Source organism: Leishmania panamensis, assembly GCF_000755165.1.
Source record: "Leishmania panamensis strain MHOM/PA/94/PSC-1 chromosome 28 sequence".
Lineage (NCBI taxonomy): Eukaryota > Euglenozoa > Kinetoplastea > Trypanosomatida > Trypanosomatidae > Leishmania > Leishmania panamensis.
This window is the reverse complement of record NC_025874.1, coordinates 24,216-46,947: the sequence shown is the minus strand read 5'-3', so window position 1 is coordinate 46,947 and position 22,732 is coordinate 24,216. Positions and strand designations below refer to the sequence as shown.

The following is a 22,732-nucleotide window of genomic DNA, read 5'->3' as shown; positions in this document are numbered from 1 at the left end:
ATGAAAGAGAAGAGGGAAAGGGAACGTAACTATTGAGTTAAGGGCCTCCGTACCGTGTACTCACCTGTTCTGGGCGATGACCCCAAACGCGTTGGATGTCGCCAGGCAGGGGAAGCAAACGCTTGTGCTCCGCCCTCACGGAATCGCTGTTTGCCTTTGCCGTGACTTTTACGAAGGTGAAGGGTTCAACCTTCCTTACCCGTCATCCCTCGCCCGGTGGCTCACATGGTGATGAGGAGGGGGGGACTGGCTTGAACTCGTAGACAAGGTGGTAAGAGCCAGCCAACATCTTCCCCAACATAAGAAAGAGGATGGAGAGCAACCACACTCCACACATAGGCCCGTGCATCGCGGCCGAAAGTCGGCCACAAGACGTACCAGCACTCCACAGCAAAATGAGGAAAACGCCCCATCGAGCTTCGTAGCTGCAGTGTGGCCAACAGTCTGTAAAGCGAGGGAAACCGCCATGTGCGTGACTACCACATTGAAATGTCACACATCGTCTCTCTGAGCACAACCCCGACATGCCCAATATTTTTTTGTCCCCCCAGTGGGGCGGAGTTGATCTCACGTGTTAGTTAGGGGAGAGATTGGAAAGAGGGAGGAAAAGAGAAACGAGACTCGTCCCCATTCACCGCTCTTAGCCACATCTGTACTGTGGCATTGGCGCTGCGAGTGAATGCCTGTCTGTGTAGCGTATCGGCCTGCTACGCGGTGCGGATTCGACGAAGCTGAGGAGGGGTGCTTCGATCCCGGATTAGCGCCCTCTTGCGGTGTCGGTGGCCACGAGCACATGCATGGTCATTTCGGCCTCTCACACGTGGCGTAGAAACGATGAGCACCACTGAGGAGATGCCAGAAAAGTTCAGCGGACAGTGACAAGAGAGAAAAAAGCAGCAGTGAGGGCAGAAGAGAAAACATCCGAGCAAATTGCGAAGGCGGCGGAAGCAGCGACAACACAAGAGAGTGCTCGAGACCCAATGGGGCGGGGGCGGAAGGGAGAGGTATCGCTTCTACGCGTAAACAAGGTGGAGAAGATGATGAGAAACAGCCTAATCACGTCTAAGACGAGAGGACAACGGCAGCAGGCGGAGCTTACCGATGAGAGGCAAAGCACAACACACATACAACGATACACACATTGATGGAGGCAACCACGAACAGCAGTACACACAGGAGCCATACGCCAAAGGAAAAAGAGGCAGAGATGTCAAAGCAGAAATTTTTCTCTCCAAAGCGCATGCGTAAAGATCCAGAGAAAGGGGAAAGGGAAGGCAGCACAGAGCGGCAGGGAGACAGGAAAAGGAACACGGCGCTCGCTCTCTCAGACTCCCAACGAGACGCGTGCACACTCTCTTGCTAGCTCACAGTGGCAACCGCCGCAGTCCCCTAACAGGCCGTCGACCATGTCGTGAAGACAAATGCACGCACACAGGTCTGCTCACCGCCGGCAACGGAGCGACAAAGCAGACTAAAGCCCTGACTAGACGCGAGGTCGAGTTGACGCGCACAAATGCGCCCCCGCAGACCGCCTTTACAGGAGCAGCACCAAGAGAAAAAGAGGGCGAAGGGGAGAAGAGAACGAAAAGAAATGGGGAGACGCGAGCAAGCCCACAAGCGATGAGAGGCGAAGCGAAGAGGGTGTAAAAGTAACGCAGGCGTTCGTGCGGTGGTGCCGCGCCACATAATTGTAGTCATGAGAATACCACCGGGAAGCAGAACTGAGCGTTGAAAGAAAGAACACACAAGAAGAGGAGCGGGTCAAATCAAAGGCCGGAGAGTAGGCAGGAGAACGAAGCCACGTACTGCTTAAGCGCACGTGGATCCCCAAAAGCCCTGTGTGTTCGCGGCTGACTACAGCGTCCAGCACAAAATCAGCTACACGAAAAGCAGTCGATGCTGCTGCACACCGTGAAATAGAGATGAGGGATTCCTCTACCGGTCATCAGCATATCGAAAACAAAAGTTGTGATAACAGCTTTCACCTTTTTCCTTCATGCTCTGTCGATGCCTCAGTGGCAACGGCTCATCCTTAATGCCATCGTGCAAAGTCACACCTAGAGTATTACGCGCACACCCCCAGCACAGACGCTCAACCGCCCTGCGAAAATGAAACGACGGCCATGGACAGTGCTGCGTATCTTTCTGTGTTTTTTGCGAGACTGGCACACATAAATTATTTTTTAGGAAACACGTAAACTCATCGCTGTGCGACAGTTCGTCGCCGGATTGCCTCTTCGCGCTCTGACTTATTCGCTGCAAAGTTACACCGTAGCACCCTCCCCTCCACTTTGTATCCGTCCAGCAGCGCTGCGGCGCAGCCGGCGAGAGAGACGGATGCCATGGTCACATACATGTGCTTGACCTTACTATGGTGCTTTACCGGTAGCATGTCTACCTCATCCACCACCTCCGCGTCCTTGCCAATCTGATCCACGTAATCGCTGGAGCCCTGATCAAAGTCCAGCACGGTGCTAATGAAGTCCTTCACCTGCTTCACCGAGAATGAGAAGGGTATGCCACCAAGGAAAAGCGTCCGCGCCCTCTTTTCCTTTCGATCACGCCAAAATGTGCCGTTCTTGAACTTGGGGTCGTGCCGCAGTTTCGGCTCTGACGCGGCAGCCGCATTGTCATTGCCGAAATCACTTGCCGTGTCGCGGTGCTGCGCAGCTGCCTCCACGATCATCTCCTTTGCAGCCACAGCACTCGAGTTCAGTCGCGACATCTGGCGCTCCAGCTGCTGCCTCGTTTCCCAGCGCCGGCGTTCCTTCCGAGTCAGACCCTCCGGCATCGACTCAGTCGGCGGCACCTCCACCCGCTTCCGCTTCCGTGGAGGCGGAAGCGCTAAACTCGCAGATGCGGGATATGCAGTGCTCGGTGAAGAAGACGGGTTGGTAGAGGATAACTCGGGCGCGCGCTTGCGCGACACTTGTGCTTCCGCACGCGGTTTAGAGAACAGCAACTGTATTGGCAATGAAGAACAACGAGGAGAGGTCTCATCGCTTCCTAGGTAAGCTGATGAAAAGCAGTGGGACGATGCGCCAGCCCCCTGCTGGGCTTTTCGTCGCCTTGCCTCGCGCCGCTGCTTCTTTCGAATCACCGCCCTGCTTGGCATCGTGTCCCTCACGCAGCGACTGACAACAGATGAACAGGTATGAATGAAAGGGGCTTTGTGATACGAGAGCAGAGAATATGAAAACAGAAGCAACAAGCGCGGGACACGACGATGATGTGGGCAGCAGGAAGGAGGAGGTCGTGGAAGAAAAAAATATCGACCACGTCGATGAAACTGGCGCACGTGACCACAGATGGTGCTGGTCGTGACATTATACTTGCATGCAGAGGCTGTTGTGGCGACGACAGGAACGGTGTCAGCGGCCCGGGGAGCAGCCTTTGAGAAGCAGCATGGGGAGCCCGTTGCGGCACACTGGCGATAGTGAGAGACGCGAGGAGCTGCAGGAGCGCCAGTGCAGTAAGCAACGCCCTATTTACCCCATCCTCAACCATGAGGTAGAAGAGTTGCCAAATTGCAAGTTTGCACCCTGCGCGGCAGTGCTTTTTGAGTACGGTTTCCAGTTAGCAAGACCGATGGCGTGGAAGGGTGCCGTGCACAGAGAGGGAGCGACAACAAGAACAACAAAAAGAAGGCACAATAGGCAAGAAGAAGAGGGGCAAACAACATGGGGGGAGAGGGCCGTGGCGCCTAGCACGGCGTGGGACACTGGCTGCGAAGCAACACTGAGCGCCAACGAGGAGAGAAGCGAGCACGAGCAAGCGATAATTTCAACGAAAAGGGAGTTGATCAGCGCGGGGTACAACGCAATAAGGCCTCCCAGAGCCCTGAATTAATTGGCGGAGATAAAGTGTAGCGAAGCGTCCGAGACGAGAGTCAATTGCAGAGAGGAGCGTGTGATCCATTAGCAGCCGCAGGTCCGCTGAACCTCTCGGCATCGTGAGGGCAACAGCAGCGGCACTGTAGTCCACGACCACTAACGTGGCGTCAGCACAGTAGTATGCGGTGAAACGCACACACAAACACACTCGTCATCCCCTCTTCATCAGCAGTACTTGGCAGAGGACAACGGTTATCACCGTAGATCGGCCCCACCTCACAGCATGTGGCCATGTGGAGAATTGGAGGGGTGGAGTATCAACGAGCGCGGCTCCCGTGACCACATAGTGTGACTCCGCTTCGTCAGACACCATGTCTTCCGAGTTCGGTTCGACAACTTCAAAGTCAATGTGCTGCCGACTGAGTTCCCCTACGACCTGCCGCCGCTTGTCGCCCATGGCATTGAACTCCTCTCTCGTGCGACAGCCCTCGAAAAAGAAAAAGCCACGCTCGCCTGCACCGTAAGGAGACGCAAAAGTAGAGAGAAGGCCTTGGCCTACATGTACGCCACCACTGCTGGCACGTCCTGCACCAGCTCTGCCGTGTTGCTGCCGCTGTGCCGCAAGCGATCCAGGATCCCCCCACAAGCGCTGGAAAGGATACCGAGCAGGATGTTTTGCATTGAGGTCATCGCGCCGTACGCTGCCCAGAAGGAAAACAAGGGCTCCGCACGGCCTACAGCACCGAGGGTCACAGCCCCGACATCAGAAAGCTGCAGAAGCACCATGAAAATGGTGCCAGAGATCATCGTCACCATGCACAGCACGTGGATGGCGGCAAAGAACGAGCAGCTGAAGATGAGTTACCACAGGTCTTGACCCACCAAGCCCAATGTCAATCCGATAGCCAGGTTTGCCACGGCGATGATGATCTCAGAACGAAAGGCAGCGGGTCGTTGAGTCGCCGGTGTAGCCGTAGCTGACCTCGAAACAATTCTTGCCCACACTCACGAAACGGACTATGACTGTGTGGCAAAATACAAACACACCGCAGAACAGCCAGCGCGCCAACGACATCCGCACAATGTTTGATAAACGCACCGCCTCACTCTCAGCTGTTACGTCACGCTCGTCCTCTGCGCTACCAATTAGCTAGCTTGTGTGCTTGGTATAGCGGCCAGCCATCACGAGCACAGCGCACGAAAGCGCTGAGATGCGGTAAGTGGTAACGGCCGAAATAGCAGTCGATTCGGCACGCCTGCTGTTTGCGATCGTTGGTGCAAATAAAATGAAAAAAAAAAGCGGCATGATGAGGTGGCACACAAGACGCTGATGGTAATCCCCAAACGCAAGCGCCATTTCGCGACGGCCCTTGAACAGCTGCGCTAGAAAGGGGTACTGAGAGACGGAGAGCGACTCCCCGCCAAGGCCGGATACGATGTGGTCGATATAAATAATCCCATACGTCGTGGCACATAGACTAGCGTAACACACCACGGAGCCACCCAGAACAGATGTGAAGAAGAGCATGGCCCTGCGCAGTCCGAGATGCTTGTCGATGAGAAGGTCGCTTGCAGCATAGAGGCTGGTATTTGGTCAAGCGTACACTCTAGAAAACCATCGCTTCCTGCTCTCCGTGTAGATGTTCTGATGCGCTTTGAGGTGGTTCTAGACAGTGCTGCCACTGCCGATAGAGACGAAGGAGTCGCGGATGTAATAGCCACCAAAAGTGAGGAAGCACGTACTAGCTCACGCAGCTCTTCTCACAGAATGGACGACACGAGCACCGCTCGCTCGGCAGCGCTATTGGCTTTGCTTTCTGGTGTCATTATTTACGAGGATAAGCGGAACGTCGTAGGACATGAAGAAAGAAAGACGGCGCTCCAAAGCCCCTCGATTCCTTTGGGGAAACCGGTGCGGGACAGCGGAGACTATCGCAATCGCGAGCCTCGTAAGCGCCTCGGCCGTGTCGTGGTAAATGAGTGCAACTCAGTCTGTATTTTTTGTGGGTATGCGTGGAAAAATGTCGGTGCTGTTCCTGCGGGGAGCGTCGGTTGGTGCGTCACGCAAAAGTGCAAAAGAGAAATGAAAAGAAACGCAAACTGAGAGATCAAGAGGAGGAGAAGAGCGGCGAGGTGAAAATCCCACTCAGTACAACAGCAACAAGGGGTGAAGAAAAGAGGTGTGAATGAAGTGTTTGTAGCTGAAGTGGCACGAATGGCGGAGTAAAAAGCAACTCGCACAGCTGCCCTTTCATTCTCGTAGGTGTGGGTGTGTGCTTGAGCGGCGATTGGTGTGCGCACAATGTGAAAGAAAACCATCGCGAGGCCAGGGAACACCAGAGCCGAGCAGGCGTCGCAGATGGTTCAAATTAAGTACGAGGGGGGCCACAGGGGCGCCTCTGCCAGGTGCGGGTGCAATTTTCATGCGAAGCAAAGACAAAAGACAAGTGTCTTCACTAGGTCGCCGGACAGTGGCAATCTCGAAAGAACACGAAACACACAACATGGTAACGTTGACCGAAGCCGTTACGCGGAGGTGAGTCACATGAAAAACGCAGAGCAAAAAAAACAAGAGAGAGGAAGGGGCCGTTAAAGGTCGACGCGTAGGGGGAGCAATACAATCGAGGTCATCCCACGAATTGTACAACACCTCACATAAACATCGTTCGCTTTTTGGCGATCAAACCGAGGGAGGAGGCGCAAGCGAGTACGTGCACCTCGTCAAAGGTTCGAGATGGGTTCGAAAACACTAGAAGTCTTCCGCGTTCGGCCATCGTGCACAGCATCACGTCTAAGCGGTGTTTTGTTGCTGTTGTGCCACAAACCTCCTTCGCACACAATCAGCCTTCATCTCGCCCGGTGGATTAGTTTAACTGCCAAGAGTGGCAAGAGTCCCAAGACGCTCATGTGGTGAATTCAGTTCGTGGATACACGTTAATCGTGTCACGTGTACCCACGATCAGAGAGGAGGAGAATGAGTGAGGCGGTATCCATTACATAGCACCCTCAGCTGTGCGAGGATGCATGCGAGCACAGAGCCACACTTGGTTGTCGCATTCATGATTCAGTCGTGCCGAATCAAACCACGTCAACCAATGTGAGTAGAAAAGAGAAGAAAAAAAAACAAAAAGAGAGGTGACCGTATGAAGAGACAAAAGTGAAATTATTCAAACATCAAAAGCGGAGCCAAACACAAAAAGAGAAGTAAACAGGCGCATCAGCAGGGCTGACACCAAACAGAGCCATGCAACACGTCAGGGTACCCTACCCAGAGGCCAACAGAGCCGACGCCATCCGCAGGGATGGTACACCCGCAGACATGCCTCACCTCAGTGTATTGGCTGCTTCTTTTTGGTGTGTCATCACGTACACATGGTATTAAAAGCCTACACTTAATTCATGCGCGCCGTCAGGCACGGTGTGGGAAGGTTGTACACCACAGCAGCGTGCATGGGTCTTGTGCCCGAGGGTTTTCTCTTCGTTTACGCTTATCACCCATGTCTCTCGGTGGGATGCACTCTGGTACCCTGAGTACGCCCATTCTATACAGATACACAGAGCGCAAAGACGAAATCGCCATCTTCATCGCGAGAGAGAGGACGAGAATGAAGAACAAGCCAGTCCGTGCTGGCGCGCCGGTGCTGCGTTTTGCCATGGCTACAGCAAGTGTGCCAACGCAGCGTGAATAAGAAACGACTGGCATATAGAATGGTCAAGACGCCCCTTGAGAAGGGAGGAACGCGTGCGGTTGCCACCCTGGAGAAGCGCATCACGTACCCTTCCATTATCCCCACGACTGCCTTCCACCACTCTCCGGGAATTTCTCCTTTCCCAGACATCGTCGGCTTCTGCATCGCTACTCGTTTGTTGCATCCCTGTGAGAGTTGAGAATGGCGCACCCGAGTGCTCCGAGGTAGCCGTCATGCTCGAGGAAGTGAGCATGGCACTCCCCGGAGGACCAGTACTTCATCGTGGAGCTTATCAAACTCCAGATCATCGCATTGTCGCGTACAAAGCCGCCAGCAAAGAAGATGTTTGGCACCCCATGAAGGCGGGCATGCAGGTACGCAAGCTGCGTAACGTTACTTGCGATCATATTGAGTAGAGATCGCACAATATCAATGGCTGATGCCGCCTTCGTTCCGTTGCGAGCAGGCCGCTTTGAGACCATCGATGGCGCTTTCGACGCCTTCGGCGACAGAATCTCGCCCGTCGCATCATCGTCTGCAAAGTGGGTGGTGCTGTCGCCACGGCTCAGGTCATAAAAGCGCTCCGTCCCCAGCTTGCCGAAGGTGCTCGCCACAGTCTCACTAAACAGCATAGCAGGCAAGTCATTTGCATTGTAGCCGTAGATGTCACCGACAAGCAAGTCGATGTTCTTGTTGTCACCAGGGCCGTCCAGCCGCATAATCTCAATAACCTCCTCCCACGACGTGAGGTTCGTCATGGTGCGTATGAGGCCCCAGAACGTAGCACCGCCGATGGGGGAGCCACCTACACGCACATGCGAGCCGTCGGCACCGGTACACTTGATGAAAGAGATACCAGACCCAATGTTGATGAGCAAGTATGGAAACGGCGAGAAGCCGTCTCCGCTGCTCACAAGCTGATGTGGTTGGTGGACGCCGGTTATTGAATCCACCGTAAAGACGGACTCGGGTGCGATGCGAAGAACCAGATTGAGGCCTTTCACCACGGCGTCCATCTCCCTCACAACGCTGAAGTCGATGCCCAAGACGCTTCGCGCCGTCGAAGCATACTTGAATGCGCCGCCGCCAGTGGCGCGCACCTGAGTGGTGTACTGCGGCTTGAAGTATTTGATGGCGTGGATACTGGCGAGGTAATCAGCAAATCTCGGGATCTGCTGGGAGGGGATCTTCAAGAAACGCAGTGTGCCAACACGCGAGTGAGGCCGCGTACGCAACTCGTTATTAGCCGCTTCCTCGTCCGCAAAGAAGTGAAATGTCCGCACCCCCAACTTCTCCGACAGCGACGACGCCTCGTGAATGATCGATGGGAACGTCGGTAATGGGCCTGTCATGGGAGGCATGACGAAGGCGATCTTCGCAAACGTGCCTCCAATGTCGATGGTAACCGGCACCTGCAGATCAAAACTACACATAGAGCTTACCCTCGTGAGACTGCTCTCAGCGTCGCTCACGTCCTCCTGCCAGTCCACGCTGAGCGCGGCAAGGGGAAGGGTTTCGCTACCGTTGTACAGCCTCTCGAAGACAGAACTGAAGTAGCTGTGCACAGCGTCACGGCGAATCTTGCCGAAGGGCGTGAGGAATGTGCTGTGGTCGCTGAACGCGTGGGGGTAGAGGTGCACAAACTCGGGAATTTGTGACGGGTGCAGATGCGCCTCTCCAGCGATGCTAGCAAGATCGGCTGAGATGATGGACATGGCGTACTCAACCAACTCTTTCCAGCCGAGCTGCCGCGCTGGGCCATCGCCGCCATGGGACAGGTGCCACTCGAACTCGATCGTGTCGCGGTTCGGGTACACAACCGCGATAATAGGCTTCAGCGAGTCACAGTAGACAAAGATAGCGTTGACGTATCGTGAAACAGAAAAGATGCGCTCCAGCTCCGCCGCAATGGCGTACTGGTATGCAACTGGCCAGAGGATGCCCAGCGGTGCCCCAAGAAACACAGCAGTGCCATCGCGCTTCCACTGCGCCGCAATCTCGAGGCGCCTGCGAGGCTCGCCTTTTTTCGTGACGACCAGCTGACCGATACCGGCACTGTTGGAGAGGTCGCTGATGGGCTCCAAGTCGGCCTGCATCGACGGCACTGGCGTACCATCGATCGTGCAGACGCCGACGCAGTTTAGGTAGCTCACCTCACACACCAGCGGCACGTAGCACACACTGATATGCTCCAGCAGGCTGAAGGTGGTGCTCTCCTGCGAAACACTCAAAATGATCTTGCGCACGCATCCGCCTAGCTGTTCCTGGAAAGCACGGAAGAAGATAAAGCGGAGAAGGGAACTATCCTGCCGTTTGAGGTGGATGAGACGCGAGCGCAGCTGAAAGGTGCGGTTGAAGAACCAGTTGTACACAGAGCTGTGCCGGTGCTGCGCGCGGCTAAGCTGCAGGCGGCTCGTGCTGAAGAGCGCTGGCGAGGTGACCAGGAGAGTAGGGTGGAACTTCACAAAAGCTTCCTGCAAGTGGGCCGCGTCGACAGTGGCGATGGCATTGCCCTGGCTCAGCATGCCAAGCACGCATACGCGATGAAAGAGCAGTGCCATGGGGCTGAACCACACCATCGATTCTCCCTTAAACGACGAGGGAAGCACACCCGTCATCAGCAACAGGCTCAGATCGTACAGAATGGTGGAGTGGCGCACTGGCAGCAGCGCACTCTCGTCGCCACACGCCACACTATCCGTGTTGTCCATTGTATACGTGAAGACCGAGTCCGTCGTCACGTGCTCCTTCAGTGGTGCGACCGGGCTCAGTCGCCCCTTCTGCTCGACGAACTCAAAAGGGATGAGTCGGATGTTCAGATCCTTCGCTGCCGCGTGATCGCTTTCGTCAACAAAGGCGCTGGTGTAAAGGACGGCCTCCAGCTTAGTGGAGCGGCACGTGAGCAGCGCCACCACGGAGTTGCGGTCTCCGACAGCGACACGAATCTTATGGCGGTCCAGCAGAGTACGCATCGTGCTGCGCTTACCCGCCAGCGGCACCGTTGTGAAGCCGTACAAGGCGCACGCCACTTCTAGAATAACAATGCTGCGGCTCGGCTCGCACGCCACGCCAATCAGATCGCCAGCACGAAAGTCCATTTTCAAGAGACCAGCGCCGAGCTCTCGCGCACGGATGTCTACCGTACCGTACGTTATCCACTCCGGCTCCCCGAGCTCGCTGGTAGCGCCAAGGCACTTGAATGTTCGGAAGCGGGCCACACTGCGCTCCCACATTTCCCCGAGCGTGCGCACTCCTGCGAGGGGGTTGAAGGCTGTGTTGGCGAAGCACATGTCCCCCTTCTCTTTGAGTGCTTCCATCGTCAGCAGAGGCGGTTCGCCCAACACCGGCGAGGCGCTGTAGTGCTGAGCCCAGCGCACCAGCCAAACGAGTGCGGCGCAGAGCATCAGAGACGTGAAACTGAAGGAGAAGAGCCACCAAGCTAGCACGGCAATAAGGACTGCTTCAAGCCGCGCATCAGACGTGGGATTTGAGTGTTCGTGGTTAGCTGCCTCGACGAGAGAGGAAACGTTGAGGCGCGAATACGACCGCGCTTGGAAGTTATCACTCTCGTTCAGTGGCAACGTCACACGGCAGGTAATACCAAAGTGGTCCGACAAATACGTGTACGGGCGGCGGCGGCTCACCACGTACTTCTCCAGGTGCGGTTTCTCGACCTGAATACGCGCCTCCGCCAAGAAGTAGTCCTGTCGCTGCGGCGTTGACTCGTAGCGCTCCAGCTTCGACAACTCTGGAAAGAAAAGAATCGGCGGGCGAGTCGGCGGGTTTTGCCCTGTCTCCTCGTAAATGACGTCCCGAACAGACCCGATGTCCTGGAATTGGTTCAGCATCTCCTGGAACCTCTTTGATGAGTGTCCGGTCACCGGGTCTATGCCGTAGATGTTGAAATCACCAGCAATGATAAACGGCACCTCCGCTCCCTTCCGTTGCCGCACTCCCGGTGCGTTGTTACCGTTGTGCTGCTCCCGCACCTGGGTCAGAGCTGCCTCCACGAAGCGGTGAACCTGCTGCATCTGCGACGATTCAGAGGGCAGGTTGTCCTGTGGACGCAGATGTACATTGAAGAACACAATACGCTGGCTTCCCTCACCGTGCGCAGCGGGCACTTCGACTTCGGCGAACAGACATCCTTTACTGACAGTTGCCTCTCCGCGTTCGTGGTTGCGAAATGTATAGGAGCCGCGGTGCCAAATCGGAAACCGTGAGGCGATGATGAGGCCGTTGTCGGAGCAGACGTTGTACCGCAGCATGGTCAGATAAGATGGCTGCCGTGAAATCACGTAATAGTGAAGTCCTTTAGCCTTGAGCCCATCCAGAAGCATCTTCTGGTAGCACAACTGTTTCTGAAGCACGTAGGGAAAGTAGCTCGTCGCGTACACCTCCTGCAGCAGCACCACATCGTAGGCATCGATGCTAGCAAGAAAGGTTTCAATGCGTTCATGCTGATACCCACCACTTCCTCGAGGAAGAATGTTGAAGTTGTAGCTGAGTACCCGTGCCGAGGCACAGCCCCCATCGTTCGTTGGCATCGTGGCGCAATCACGTCTACTGGGTCAGGTGCAACGTCGCCTAGGCAATTGATACTGCCATCCATGGTGTAAAAGAGAGAAATGGTAGAAACAACACCGTCAACAGAGAGAGAACGACAAAATGTGAACATAGCACGGAGAAGAAAGAGCATGAGACAGTCGAGGCACAGAGTGTTGGCTTAACGCTGCGCAGAAGAGCTGAATCAATAGAAAAGAGGGAAAGGAGGCACGGAGCAGAAGCCAGCCGCGCAGATTGCTACTTGTGGTAGTCCATTGAGGGGATCGCCAACTGCGTTACAGTGCGAATTTGCTCGAAACGCAGCGCATGCGACTGAGGCGTCAAGTAACACTGCTCTGACGGTATGCGAGTGAATTGCAGAGAGTTTTTTTGTTTTTGAGGGGACGACTCTCAAGCTCTAAGCATCTACAAAACGTAAACAAGAGAAGAAAGCGAAGCGTGGAAGAACACATGCCATACGGGTAGCTATGACGTGTACCCCCACGAGTGTGTGCGTCAACCGAAGTGTGGGAGACAAAGAAGAGAAAGTGAAATCTTTCTCCTTCTCTCTGTCCCTAAATGTGGCCACCTGAGGAAAATGCCTTGTTTGGATGTGATACAGTTTGCACCTTCACTCTGTTGCACTGCAGTACCTGCAGTGCAACCGCGCCCCTCCGCCTCAGGCGCCCAGTGATAAATCTCGAACCACAAACTGTCCGTCGCAGGTGTAGTACAGAACGGGGAAGCAAGCCTAGCCGCTCCCCCTCCCTCCCCACAAACTTCTGTACAGCTAAATAGTCTTTGGCTGCCTCTGGGAGCGCTTCACAAGATGCAGCTGAACATCTTTGCTCGGTATGTTCCCCGAGTCGTCGATGATCTGCCGCTCCGGCCCCCGCCAGCGTTGGAGGCAGCCTGCTACAACGCGCATGTAGGCAAACCAAGTGATGCAGCCACCGAAGATCCATGCGATGCCATGTAAAACGAAAACGGTTCCATCCAAGGGGTGACGGAATTGGTAATCAAAGGACAAGAACTGAGCGACCTCCATAAACAGCATCGGCACTGAGGAGAACAGAAACATAATGGCGATACCGCAGAGAAGGCGACTGAGGCGAGCGGCGGAGGTCGTGCCGTACTTGTACGAATATACAAACAGTGGACCTGCACCGGCGGCATAGGCCATCGCCTCGATGATGCAAAAGACTAAATAGGCAGAGCGAAGTACTTGAGGGGTGTCCTGTAGTCGCACAACGATGATGTAGTTGACAAAGGTGACGATCATTACGACAAAGTGGTAGAAGAAGCACATGAGCGGCACGGATATGCGAAAGACGCGCATTATGCCTTGCAACCACTCACGTGGAGAGAAGGAAGTACAGCTGAACGAGTAACAACAACAAAGGAATACGATAGCCTTGCGGGGTATGGGGAGAGCCATCCCACCTCACTCCACTCAGCCTCTTCGCGCTACAAAACTCCCAGCGAGCCAAGACGCTACCGACGCACCGTTTCTGCCACTTTAGTGTGCGTGTGTGATTTGTTGATTTCCTCCACGGCAGCGCAGTTCCAAGGCGAAAGCGAGAACACAAAGAAGATGCAAGAGAGAAAAGAGAACAAAGGAGTCAAGTAAGGTGCCATAAAGACGCTGTTCAGCATAGGTCATTACAGCAGTACACGGAGAGAGTCAGTCCGTTAATACCGGAAATATCCGTGGCAGTCATTGGACAGCGTAGATTTCACTTTCTATGCGCCGACACAGGGAGGATGGCGCCCTAGTCGATTTCAATACAAGGCAGAGGACGCGAAAGCGTACAAGTCGTTTTAATGTGGTCGTGAGAAGGCAGAGCGGTGCCCCAGGCACGGCACATGACTCATTGACTTGTTTTGCCTGCTGTCCTGCTGCTTAATAAGACCAACAAAACGAACAAGCGCAGGAGCGCCACGATGCAAAGGAGGAGAAGCGCACTTCAGTCAGCCCGTCTCCGTGTCCCGAGGGGAGGCGCCTCGTTTTAGTTCTGGTCCTCGACGGCAGCACCCCTCCAAACATGGTGACACGCCGTATCCGAGCAGGCAAAGTAGAGTGTCATATCCTCCTGTGGTTGTCCAAGCGGATTCACAAAGCAAGCAACACCTTTCTTGCCGCACTTGGGGCACGGCTTGTCAGGATCACGCTGCGCGGTTGGGTCGCTGGCGAACTCCGCAATGAGGTCCATGTCACCAATCGCGTCCGCCTTCATCTTCAGGTTCATAACATGGACGAGCTTGCAGTCGTCGTGCTGTTCCGTCGTTTTGCAGTAGTTGCAGCGCCATGTCATGCTGTAGTCATCGTCCTCACACTCGGGGTAAAGAAGATTATTGCACCGTGAGCAGAAGAGCATCGGTGCAGTGGTGGCGTTGCCGATGCTCACCTGGGTGATCTCTTCCGTCTCCATCGGCACCTCAGACAAGGGCGATATCGAGCGGACACAAATGTTACAAAAGGCAGAGCAGAGAGAGAAGGCGAGTGGCGGTCACATTCGATGTCGCCGAGCGGGGATACTCCAGGGGGAAAAAAGGAGCCCTGTCCTTTTCTTTTAGACCCCACGGAGTACACTTCTATCCGCAGCAAAGTGCTTTCCCTTGATAATCTCGCAGACGCGCGCACTAAGTGGCCAGCAGAGCACATGCGGGAGAAAAAGGACGGCCGCCAGAGAACCAAAGGAAGACAGAGAGACGGAGGACGCGTTAAGTGAAAACAAAGGAAAACCGTCTGCACTGTTAAATGAGCCCAACAGCAACAGAGGGAGGTGGTTGATTGATTTGTGCCCACCGTGAAGGACCGGGAATGGGCGTCAGCATACGTACGCCTCACGTCTTCGGTTTTTTTTTTTCAAACAAGGGCATCCCACGAGGTGGAGTAATCCACAAACTGGCACCTCATGTTAGGAATCCCGGTAGGACAAGCGCTGAAAGCGGCGAGAGGGCAGCGTCGCGTATGGCACTATAACGTCTTCGCAGAGACGCAAGCCGCCTTCCCACGCGCACCGCCACTGGCGCCACACATAAGGACTGCTACACTCGTTAGGTGTTCTCTTTTTTTTTCTCATTTCATAGACGACCACGCGAAGTCAAACATAGCGCACTAACACAGACAAACACAGCGAGAGAGTGATACGAGAGATCCAATAGAAACGCCTTTTGGAAACTGATAATGCAGTGCATCACTGCGATGTGGGAGTAATCGTGCTCTTCAGCAAAGAACACACACCGCACTCGTTGTTAGCTCTCCGGTATGGCATCTGGTAGTTCTGCACAAGATGTTACACACAGCTAGGAAACACACAGACACACCGCTCCTCCACACCAATGGACTGAAACTCGAGCAGCTCACGTGAAACACATCATGTCTTACTATGCACAACACGAACAAAAAGAGAATAAGGTATCTGAGATGCATTGGGATCAAGGGAGTGAGCAAAATCTGCTGGCACGAGCGCAAGGACACCTGAGCACTTCACCGCTTTAGTCCTTGCGCCCCTTAATCAGGCGCGTAATGATCTTCTCTTTTGTCACAATCAAGGCGACCGCACCGTACCCGGAGAGACTGTCGCGATCACACGCAGAGAGCATCGCCTGCGCGGCAATCTCGAAGACCTCCTCCGGGGACATGCCCGGGCGCCAGAGAGCCTCGCACATGCCGTGCAAGCTCTCAGCAGCGGTGCCAGCGCAGACATAGTCTTCCGGCTCGCACGGGGCACCGATGAGATCGGTAGCGCATAGGTACACCTCGCCCGTCGTCTTATCTATGCTGCCGATAACCGGCTCCACGAACCACGGTCCGAAACGCGCCTCGTACAGCATAGACTCAATCATTGCAGCGAACGCCTTGCCAGTAATATCACGCTCCTCGCGCAGCTTGTACATATTGATGCGAAACTCAACCTTGTTTGCAAAGGTTTGCTGGTCTGTACGCAGACCAGTGAGGCCGTATACGACGCTGTCGTTAACAACGTGCAGCTTGGGTACCTCCATAGAGATAGTCTTCAGCTGTTCGCCAAGTCGTTTATCCGAGATGATGACGAAGCACTCCTTTCCCGCCATGGCCATCACCGAGCCACCGCTGTATGACATAATAGACATCTTTGGTACTTCGCTGAGAGGGAGCAGCAGTCACCTTAGAGCTATGCGATGGTGAACGCCAAATGGAAGTGAGAGGAATCGAGACGTGCAGCTCAGGAGTCGGACAAAGGAAACAACAGCTACCGCGAAAACACGCACAGTGCCTTCCAAAGCGCAGGAGATGATAAATGTATGGGGGCAAGCAAACACAAAAGGGGAAATGGGCAGCTTCTGACGAGGGTATGTAAATACCTCTCGTTCGAGTACGCGTCAGCGGACCGATCGATTGCAAGAAAATACACGCACACACACGCACGCACGCACACAAATAACAGCACAAGTGAAGGAAACATGTTTGTAAAGAAAAACAGTGAAGGGTAATCGCATCCGGGTTCCGCCTCTAGTTGCATTAGGCGATATAGCATACAACGCAACTCAGTACCGAGCGCGGCAGACGTCAAGGGAGAAGTTTCCCCTCATCGCCAGCTCCACATAGTAATGAGAGTCTGTTGGCTGTTTTTGTCGCTCTTGTCGTCCCATGGCCTCCTTCCAGTTCTTCCGGCCAGGTGGCGCAAGAGAAAGCGTCTTTTAGCGTATTCATTCTTTATCACCGGAAAGCATGTGTCCGTGATACCCACGCACACAGTTGCACACAGCAGCGAGAGCCGACTCAATATCACTGCGAACGACATGGGGAAAGCAAGCAGATGGACTTCCGCCAGCTAGAGGACGCCCTGTGATAGCCCGGAACGGAGAGAGCGCTGCCTCTACAAGACAAAGAAAAACACACCTTCTTCCGCTAGGCGCATACAGACAAACAGGCGTACAGGGTAGGCGATATGTGTACGGAATTTAAAAACCACCCCATATCTCCACTATCAACAGATTCCGCTTCATCGGCAAAAAGTGGAACATGCGTTAAAGATAAGGCCACGCTGTCATCGCACACTCTGCTGCTCTTCCATCTCACGGTACTGGTTGCCCGCTTTCACAAGCACAGGATGTGTGAAGCCCTCGAGCTTGCCGTCCTCAGAGTAAATGGGCACAAAATCGTAACCGTATTTGACAACATCGGAGCGTGTGCGACTGAAGTAAACCACAACGCTAAACATCGACATCACGAACAGACCTGGAAGATACACCCGCCATGTTGACCAGTGCGGTTGCTTCATTTTCTTCCCGCACACCAGAGAGCGTCCTAAGCACCTGCGAAAAAGCAAAGAGGAGGGATTCTACGCAAGCAAGACCCTCGCGTGCGCATGTGTCTCCTCAACATGAGATGGCAAACACGAGGGATCGACAAAAAGAGGAGAGCTGCACAGTGTGAATTAGGATTTAACAGACCGACAAGCATGCACGTGATGAAGATGGGCGCGATCTTCTAGTGAGCGGGAACTGGAGGTGGGACATGCGGAAAGAGGACGTTCCACAAGGCTTACTGTGCTGCAAAGTCCATCGCTGTGGGGGCGAAAAGCTCTACCATCACTAACAGTGAGCACTATCACAGTAAGCCGCTATCTAGCTGCTCACCCGCACACTACAGCATCACTTTGGCTGCCCTCTTTTCTTTCTCCCTTTAGTGTGGGGTCACGAGCTGGGAGAGATGCGGGGGTACATACATTTTTCTTTCGGCGCGACTGCTACACCATGCAATATGAGTTATGCCATCATTCCCCACCCGGCCTGCCACAGGCCGATCCACTGACGCGAAGCAGCACTAGACGTGTACCACAGCAATGAGCTCACCCTGTCATCTGAACGTGGCCACTGCATCAAACCACGCCCACTTACCTCTTGCTCCGCAGGTCGCCTCACAGCCGCGCCTATCGTGTTGGTCACCACGTGGTGCATCCCTTGGGGTGGCCTAAGCGCACCGCACCAGTAGGCACTGAGGGTCGGGCGAGATGCGTTCGAGTTCCGATGACACTCTGCATACAATACGAATGGCATAAGCGTGCCCACTGACGCGGATCGCTCCGACACCACGCCCTCCAGGGACTGGCCACCCACATCAGAAGTGATGCATCGCTCTGGAGTCCCTATATCGTAGGCGCTTGGCCCTGCCATCACCAGAAGTGGCTCGGCTTTTCGCAGGGATAGAGAGGCGGGTAGGCCTCCCCACACAGAGCAGGCACCGGTGCCTGGATGCTACGCTGCAGTGTCCTTCGTGACTAGGGGCAATGAAATGTAGTGGTAGAAATAAACAAAAGGAGGTGTTAGACTACAGGAGAAGCAAGAATAGCGGAGGCGGCGGCAGGGGCACTACACTCACAAGATACCCTCGTGATCTTGTTCACAAGCTGCCGCCTGGCGAGACAGCGCTGCACCAGCGAAACAAGGTGTACTGACTCAGCCAGGCCTTTAAAGGGCACCAGGCCGATATCCTTCACCGCTATGGAGTGGTTCAAGCTACGCCTATCAGCCTTCGGGGAGAGGTTGTGAGCCTAGTGCTATGAAAGATGTACGGATAAGGCTCGTCATGAAACTCTCGGATAGACTTCAGGTGCTTGAAACTCTCGTGAGAGTGTAAGCTTTGCACTTCACACGCGACAGCCTCGATGCAGACGCAGCGATTTACACCTGTCGCGTTGTAGCGGTAGCGCCGATGAATGGTGTCATATGTGGTCGTAGTACCCGTACAGTGCTCGAAGCCGATCCGCACGCGCAGCGTGCAGCCATCCCAGTTCTGCGAACCGCCACCATCCTCGGTATAGTCGACCATCGTAGTAAATCCTGCTGCAATTGTCGCCATCCACATCAGCTCTAGTTGGACGGTCAGCGACAACTTCGCCGCCATCAACACATCCTTAGTAGCGACCGTGAAGGAGTCGCCGACAGTCGTGACCTCCTACGCGTGGTAGTCAGCGATGAGGAAGCGGTTGGTGGTGAGATGATTCTGCACAACCTGGCTGCTCTTCGAGTCCTCGCATCACAGCTTCGTGCTTGTCTCCATATCAGTGAAGATCAGCCCAAAAAGAAATACTGTCGGTGGGTGTTCACACGTTTACGATGCTGTTGACATCGCTCACCATACCAGCCGATATTTCATCGACCCTGTATTCAAAAAGCCACGGAAAACGTGAATCAACCGCGATGTTCCACTCGTCTTGCATAAGAAAGAAACGAGCATTTGATGGCAAGTGAAGAGGAATGGCTCGATACACGAGCGCTGGTTCTTCAGTGCGTCATTGCAGGCTACGTTTCGCCCGCCAAATTCGGGCATGCACTCATTCAAGCGCTTCTTTTCGTAGATGTTATTGTTGAGGACAGTGTACGACTGAAAGACTCGTTCACTGGTACGCAGATCCCCTAGTGCTTTGAACCTTGACAAGTCATCATACATCTCAGTGACCTTCGTGTCCATAGCTCCGACGAATCGGCGTTGCGTGTGGCATCTGGTTTGCCGCTGCGTGATGAACTTGAAGTTGACCTATATCTTCATCAGCATCTACTCCCCGTAGACCCCTCCATATCGCTCGTCCTCCAGGCTCTCACTTCTGTGCATTTGCAGGTGCAGAGCTAGTTTCCAGGACTTTTGCCATTCTTCCCCAGAGGCCCGAAACACGTCGGTGTCAACAAATTTGGGGACTGCCTTGAAGAAGACGTTGCGCATTTCCAAGAAGACCTCCTCATTCACGCCGTGGCTACGGTGCCACAGGGAAGCCTTGATGAACCTGTCAACTGTCACCTGCGGTTCCTCGTAGAGGTGCACCGCCGCACCGACCATCAGGGGTAACGACTTGGACTGCTCTTCACGGTTGACACCATAAAGGTGGACGCGCGGGCGCGAATTTTCGGTGAGCATCTCATCGTACAATTGCTGACCGAAGAGCTTCATGGTTCCCCTCTTTCCAAGTTGCTTCACGTTCCTTCCAGCGTTAACTGCGAGTGCTGGATCATCTTTATGAGGTTCCCCAGCACGCAGCTGAGAAGAACCGCTGCCTCCATATCCGCCTTCGAGGTGTTCACATAGGTGTCGCACTGACGGCCTCGCAGTTGGTGAGCGCGATTCACAAGCGAGTCGTGAAAAGTCTGCTTATTCTGCACCACACAGTCGACCTTCATGCCGCTTATCTGCTCTACATCATTGAGAAGCCAGTCCGAGTTGTGCTGCGTGGTCCACGTGTCCTACTCCCGCCTGCGCGAGTTCGATGTGACATCGCCTGTCGAAAGGGCAGTCCCATTCTGCGCCGGGCTTTCAAAGCGCTTGTCTTCCGTCAAACAATTTGGGGTGGGCAGTGAGGGCGAGTGCGGGTGGATCGCTGGCCTGGAGGGCTTCCTCTTCCGACGCTCTTGGCGCGAGGCACCAGCTTCCATCGTTGAATCCACCGCGTGCTTAAACGATTTAGGGAATAAAATCAAAAGAGAAGAGACGGCTGCACCAGTATAGTTAGTTGAAAAGCTTTTTGGAGGAAAAACAACAGCCTTGTCAGAGATTCCTGAGAGGGGAGGGCAGGATAACGGAAGGAGGGGAGACAAAGGAAATGATGAATGGAAAGAAATAAGGATTTCCACAGACACGGTAAAGACTCAAGAAGAGTAAAGGGAAAAAGGAGGCACAAGAAAAAGAGAGAGGTGCGTTCTGCGTCGCTCAGGGTGTATGTGTGTGTGTGTGTGGGCCAGGGCCCCCATTGCACGACGGCTTGGAGGTTGGGTAGAAAAATTGTAGCCTACATTCGCTGTAGGAAGTCAGAACCGGAAAACGGGTTGCGATAAGGAGAACGGGTGCGGTGAGGTTGTGCCTGCGGAGACAGGCGATCGAAGGTTGAGATCGTAGCAAAAGGTGAAACGAAAGAGAGTAGGGCAAACGACGGAACACGTAGGTGCAGGAGTGATGTCTCGTTTCTGTTCAAGGGTTAGCACAACCGCTCAAGAAGAGCGCAGAAGACGTGAGCTCTAAGAGGCATCTTTTCGTTTTAGTGCGGCTACAGCTCGTGCTTGTGCATTTCCATGTGAGACAGGAAGAGGTGGAGAACCAGACCGAGATGTGAAACAGGCAGGAAAAGAGGTCGATACACAGCAGAGAAAGGCCGAGGACAAGGCAGATAACATTGTAGAGTGCAACCTTGAGACCCTGTGGTCAGCTGCAGATATATGCAGTGGAGGCCAGCGCATTGTTGCTTCAACACCGTTTCAATGAAGAAGCGTTAGTAGCCCCATAAACTTCGCGAGTCCATGGCGCTTAAGAACAGCATTTCATGGTCTCTCTCACGTTAGCACAGTCGTCGCAGCAATGATCGTGGTATGACCAACTCGTCATACAGACCCTGCCTCCACGAGTAGCAACATCTCGGCATTTACAGTTACAGAAATCAAAAGTGAGTTCAAGGAATTTGGTGGTCCAGGATGAAAGCGAGTAATCGATGAAGCCACAGGAGTATTAAAAGCAAGCAAGAAAAAAAAAAACTCATGGTGAACGCAAAGGGAAAACGGTGCAACAAGCGGATATCTCAGCATTCCAGAGAGCACTGCAACAGCCGCCAAGCAAATGCAGTGGCATCAGCCTAAAAGACGATGGAGCCACCATACACTATCACCCCGCCTCCTGTCATCCAGACCAACACCTCATACACCCACCAAACGTCGACAGCAACTGTCCATACCAACGCGTATGTTATACAAGACAAAGCCACGCACGGCGGCCGCCACTGGGGTTGCACACGCGGAATGTGCTGCAGACCTGCGTTATGTCAGAACCACACTCCCAGGCCAGATGTAAGTCTCACCTGCTCCATTGATATGTGCCACCTTGACGTTTATGTGGTCGTAAAACACTGGGCTCCGCTCGATCAGTAAACCAACCTGCGCAAGATTAACCTCGTCCACGTCGTCGACGGACACTACAAAATGTGAATTCTCCATCGATAGGAAGACATCGACAAAGGAGGGAGAGGGAGACAAGCTCTCCCCAGCAGTTCGTTCTTTAGAGATGGTATTCTCACATCGGCTGTAACAAGGACCACAACGCCCTTGGAAGATTGCACATTGAGCTGCTGCACACCAGAAAAAGCATCCAGAGCAATATATGAGCAGCACGTCGGTTGATTCACGGAAGTACTTACCCACACACTGTGTGGTGCTGCTACACGTGAGGGCCTTCGGCCCGTACGCGTTGTAGAAGCGCATGCTAGCATCACGAATGTCGGAGGAGCCGACCAGCACAGCATTATCGGTGCTGATGTCAGAGAGCGGAGTGTTGCCTCTCTCTACAGTGTCAGACAGACAGCTCTGCTGATTTTGGGCCATTCAGATAAATGTAGTTGCTTCCAATGCCGTGTGGGTGTGTGCGAGTTCAGTCATTTCATTCGTTACGTCGCCCTTTGTTTATGACCGCAACTAGACAAATTCAGCACGAGCCATAAGGCACAGCAAAAGCCTCGCCTCCTAGGCTGTACAGCGTCTCTGTGAGCGACTCTCACACCCACTGGGTCGACGTGTTCCAGAACACAAGGCAATTAAACGGTGCGCAGAGCAGCTGTCCGGCCCTCAATGACGGCATCGGAATTCAAGAACAATATGAAACGAGAGGTGTCTTTGATAGAGGGCATTGATCCGCATCATGTGAAA

General features: G+C 54.1%; 6 protein-coding genes and 2 pseudogenes across 6 annotated transcripts, besides 1 other annotated feature; all 8 read right to left on the bottom strand.

Moving 5' to 3' along the window:
• Positions 1-2,200: 2,200 nt before the first annotated feature.
• LPMP_280160 (RNA binding protein, putative) lies at positions 2,201-2,791 on the bottom strand (the record flags this gene model as incomplete). Its single annotated transcript, XM_010702057.1, has 1 exon — positions 2,201-2,791. The coding sequence occupies one exon, from the start codon at positions 2,789-2,791 to the stop codon at positions 2,201-2,203; it is 591 nt and encodes a 196-aa protein (XP_010700359.1).
• Positions 2,792-4,237: 1,446 nt separating this feature from the next.
• On the bottom strand, positions 4,238-5,694 carry LPMP_280150 (annotated as a pseudogene).
• Positions 5,695-7,689: 1,995 nt separating this feature from the next.
• Positions 7,690-12,069, bottom strand: LPMP_280140 (pantothenate kinase subunit, putative; the record flags this gene model as incomplete). Its single annotated transcript, XM_010702056.1, has 1 exon — positions 7,690-12,069. The coding sequence occupies one exon, from the start codon at positions 12,067-12,069 to the stop codon at positions 7,690-7,692; it is 4,380 nt and encodes a 1,459-aa protein (XP_010700358.1).
• Positions 12,070-12,857: 788 nt separating this feature from the next.
• On the bottom strand, positions 12,858-13,406 carry LPMP_280130 (hypothetical protein; the record flags this gene model as incomplete). The annotated part of the gene is made up of 1 exon (XM_010702055.1): positions 12,858-13,406. The coding sequence occupies one exon, from the start codon at positions 13,404-13,406 to the stop codon at positions 12,858-12,860; it is 549 nt and encodes a 182-aa protein (XP_010700357.1).
• Positions 13,407-14,076: 670 nt separating this feature from the next.
• Positions 14,077-14,499, bottom strand: LPMP_280120 (DNA-direcetd RNA polymerase II, subunit 9, putative; the record flags this gene model as incomplete). The annotated part of the gene is made up of 1 exon (XM_010702054.1): positions 14,077-14,499. The coding sequence occupies one exon, from the start codon at positions 14,497-14,499 to the stop codon at positions 14,077-14,079; it is 423 nt and encodes a 140-aa protein (XP_010700356.1).
• Positions 14,500-15,568: 1,069 nt separating this feature from the next.
• On the bottom strand, positions 15,569-16,186 carry LPMP_280110 (proteasome beta 3 subunit, putative; the record flags this gene model as incomplete). The annotated part of the gene is made up of 1 exon (XM_010702053.1): positions 15,569-16,186. One exon carries the CDS (start codon positions 16,184-16,186, stop codon positions 15,569-15,571), a length of 618 nt encoding a protein of 205 aa, XP_010700355.1.
• A 917-nt stretch (positions 16,187-17,103) lies between these two features.
• On the bottom strand, positions 17,104-17,337 carry LPMP_280100 (hypothetical protein; the record flags this gene model as incomplete). The annotated part of the gene is made up of 1 exon (XM_010702052.1): positions 17,104-17,337. One exon carries the CDS (start codon positions 17,335-17,337, stop codon positions 17,104-17,106), a length of 234 nt encoding a protein of 77 aa, XP_010700354.1.
• Positions 17,338-17,792: 455 nt separating this feature from the next.
• Positions 17,793-18,342: a repeat region.
• Positions 18,343-18,569: 227 nt separating this feature from the next.
• LPMP_280090 lies at positions 18,570-20,230 on the bottom strand (annotated as a pseudogene).
• Between the last annotated feature and the right edge of the window lie 2,502 nt (positions 20,231-22,732).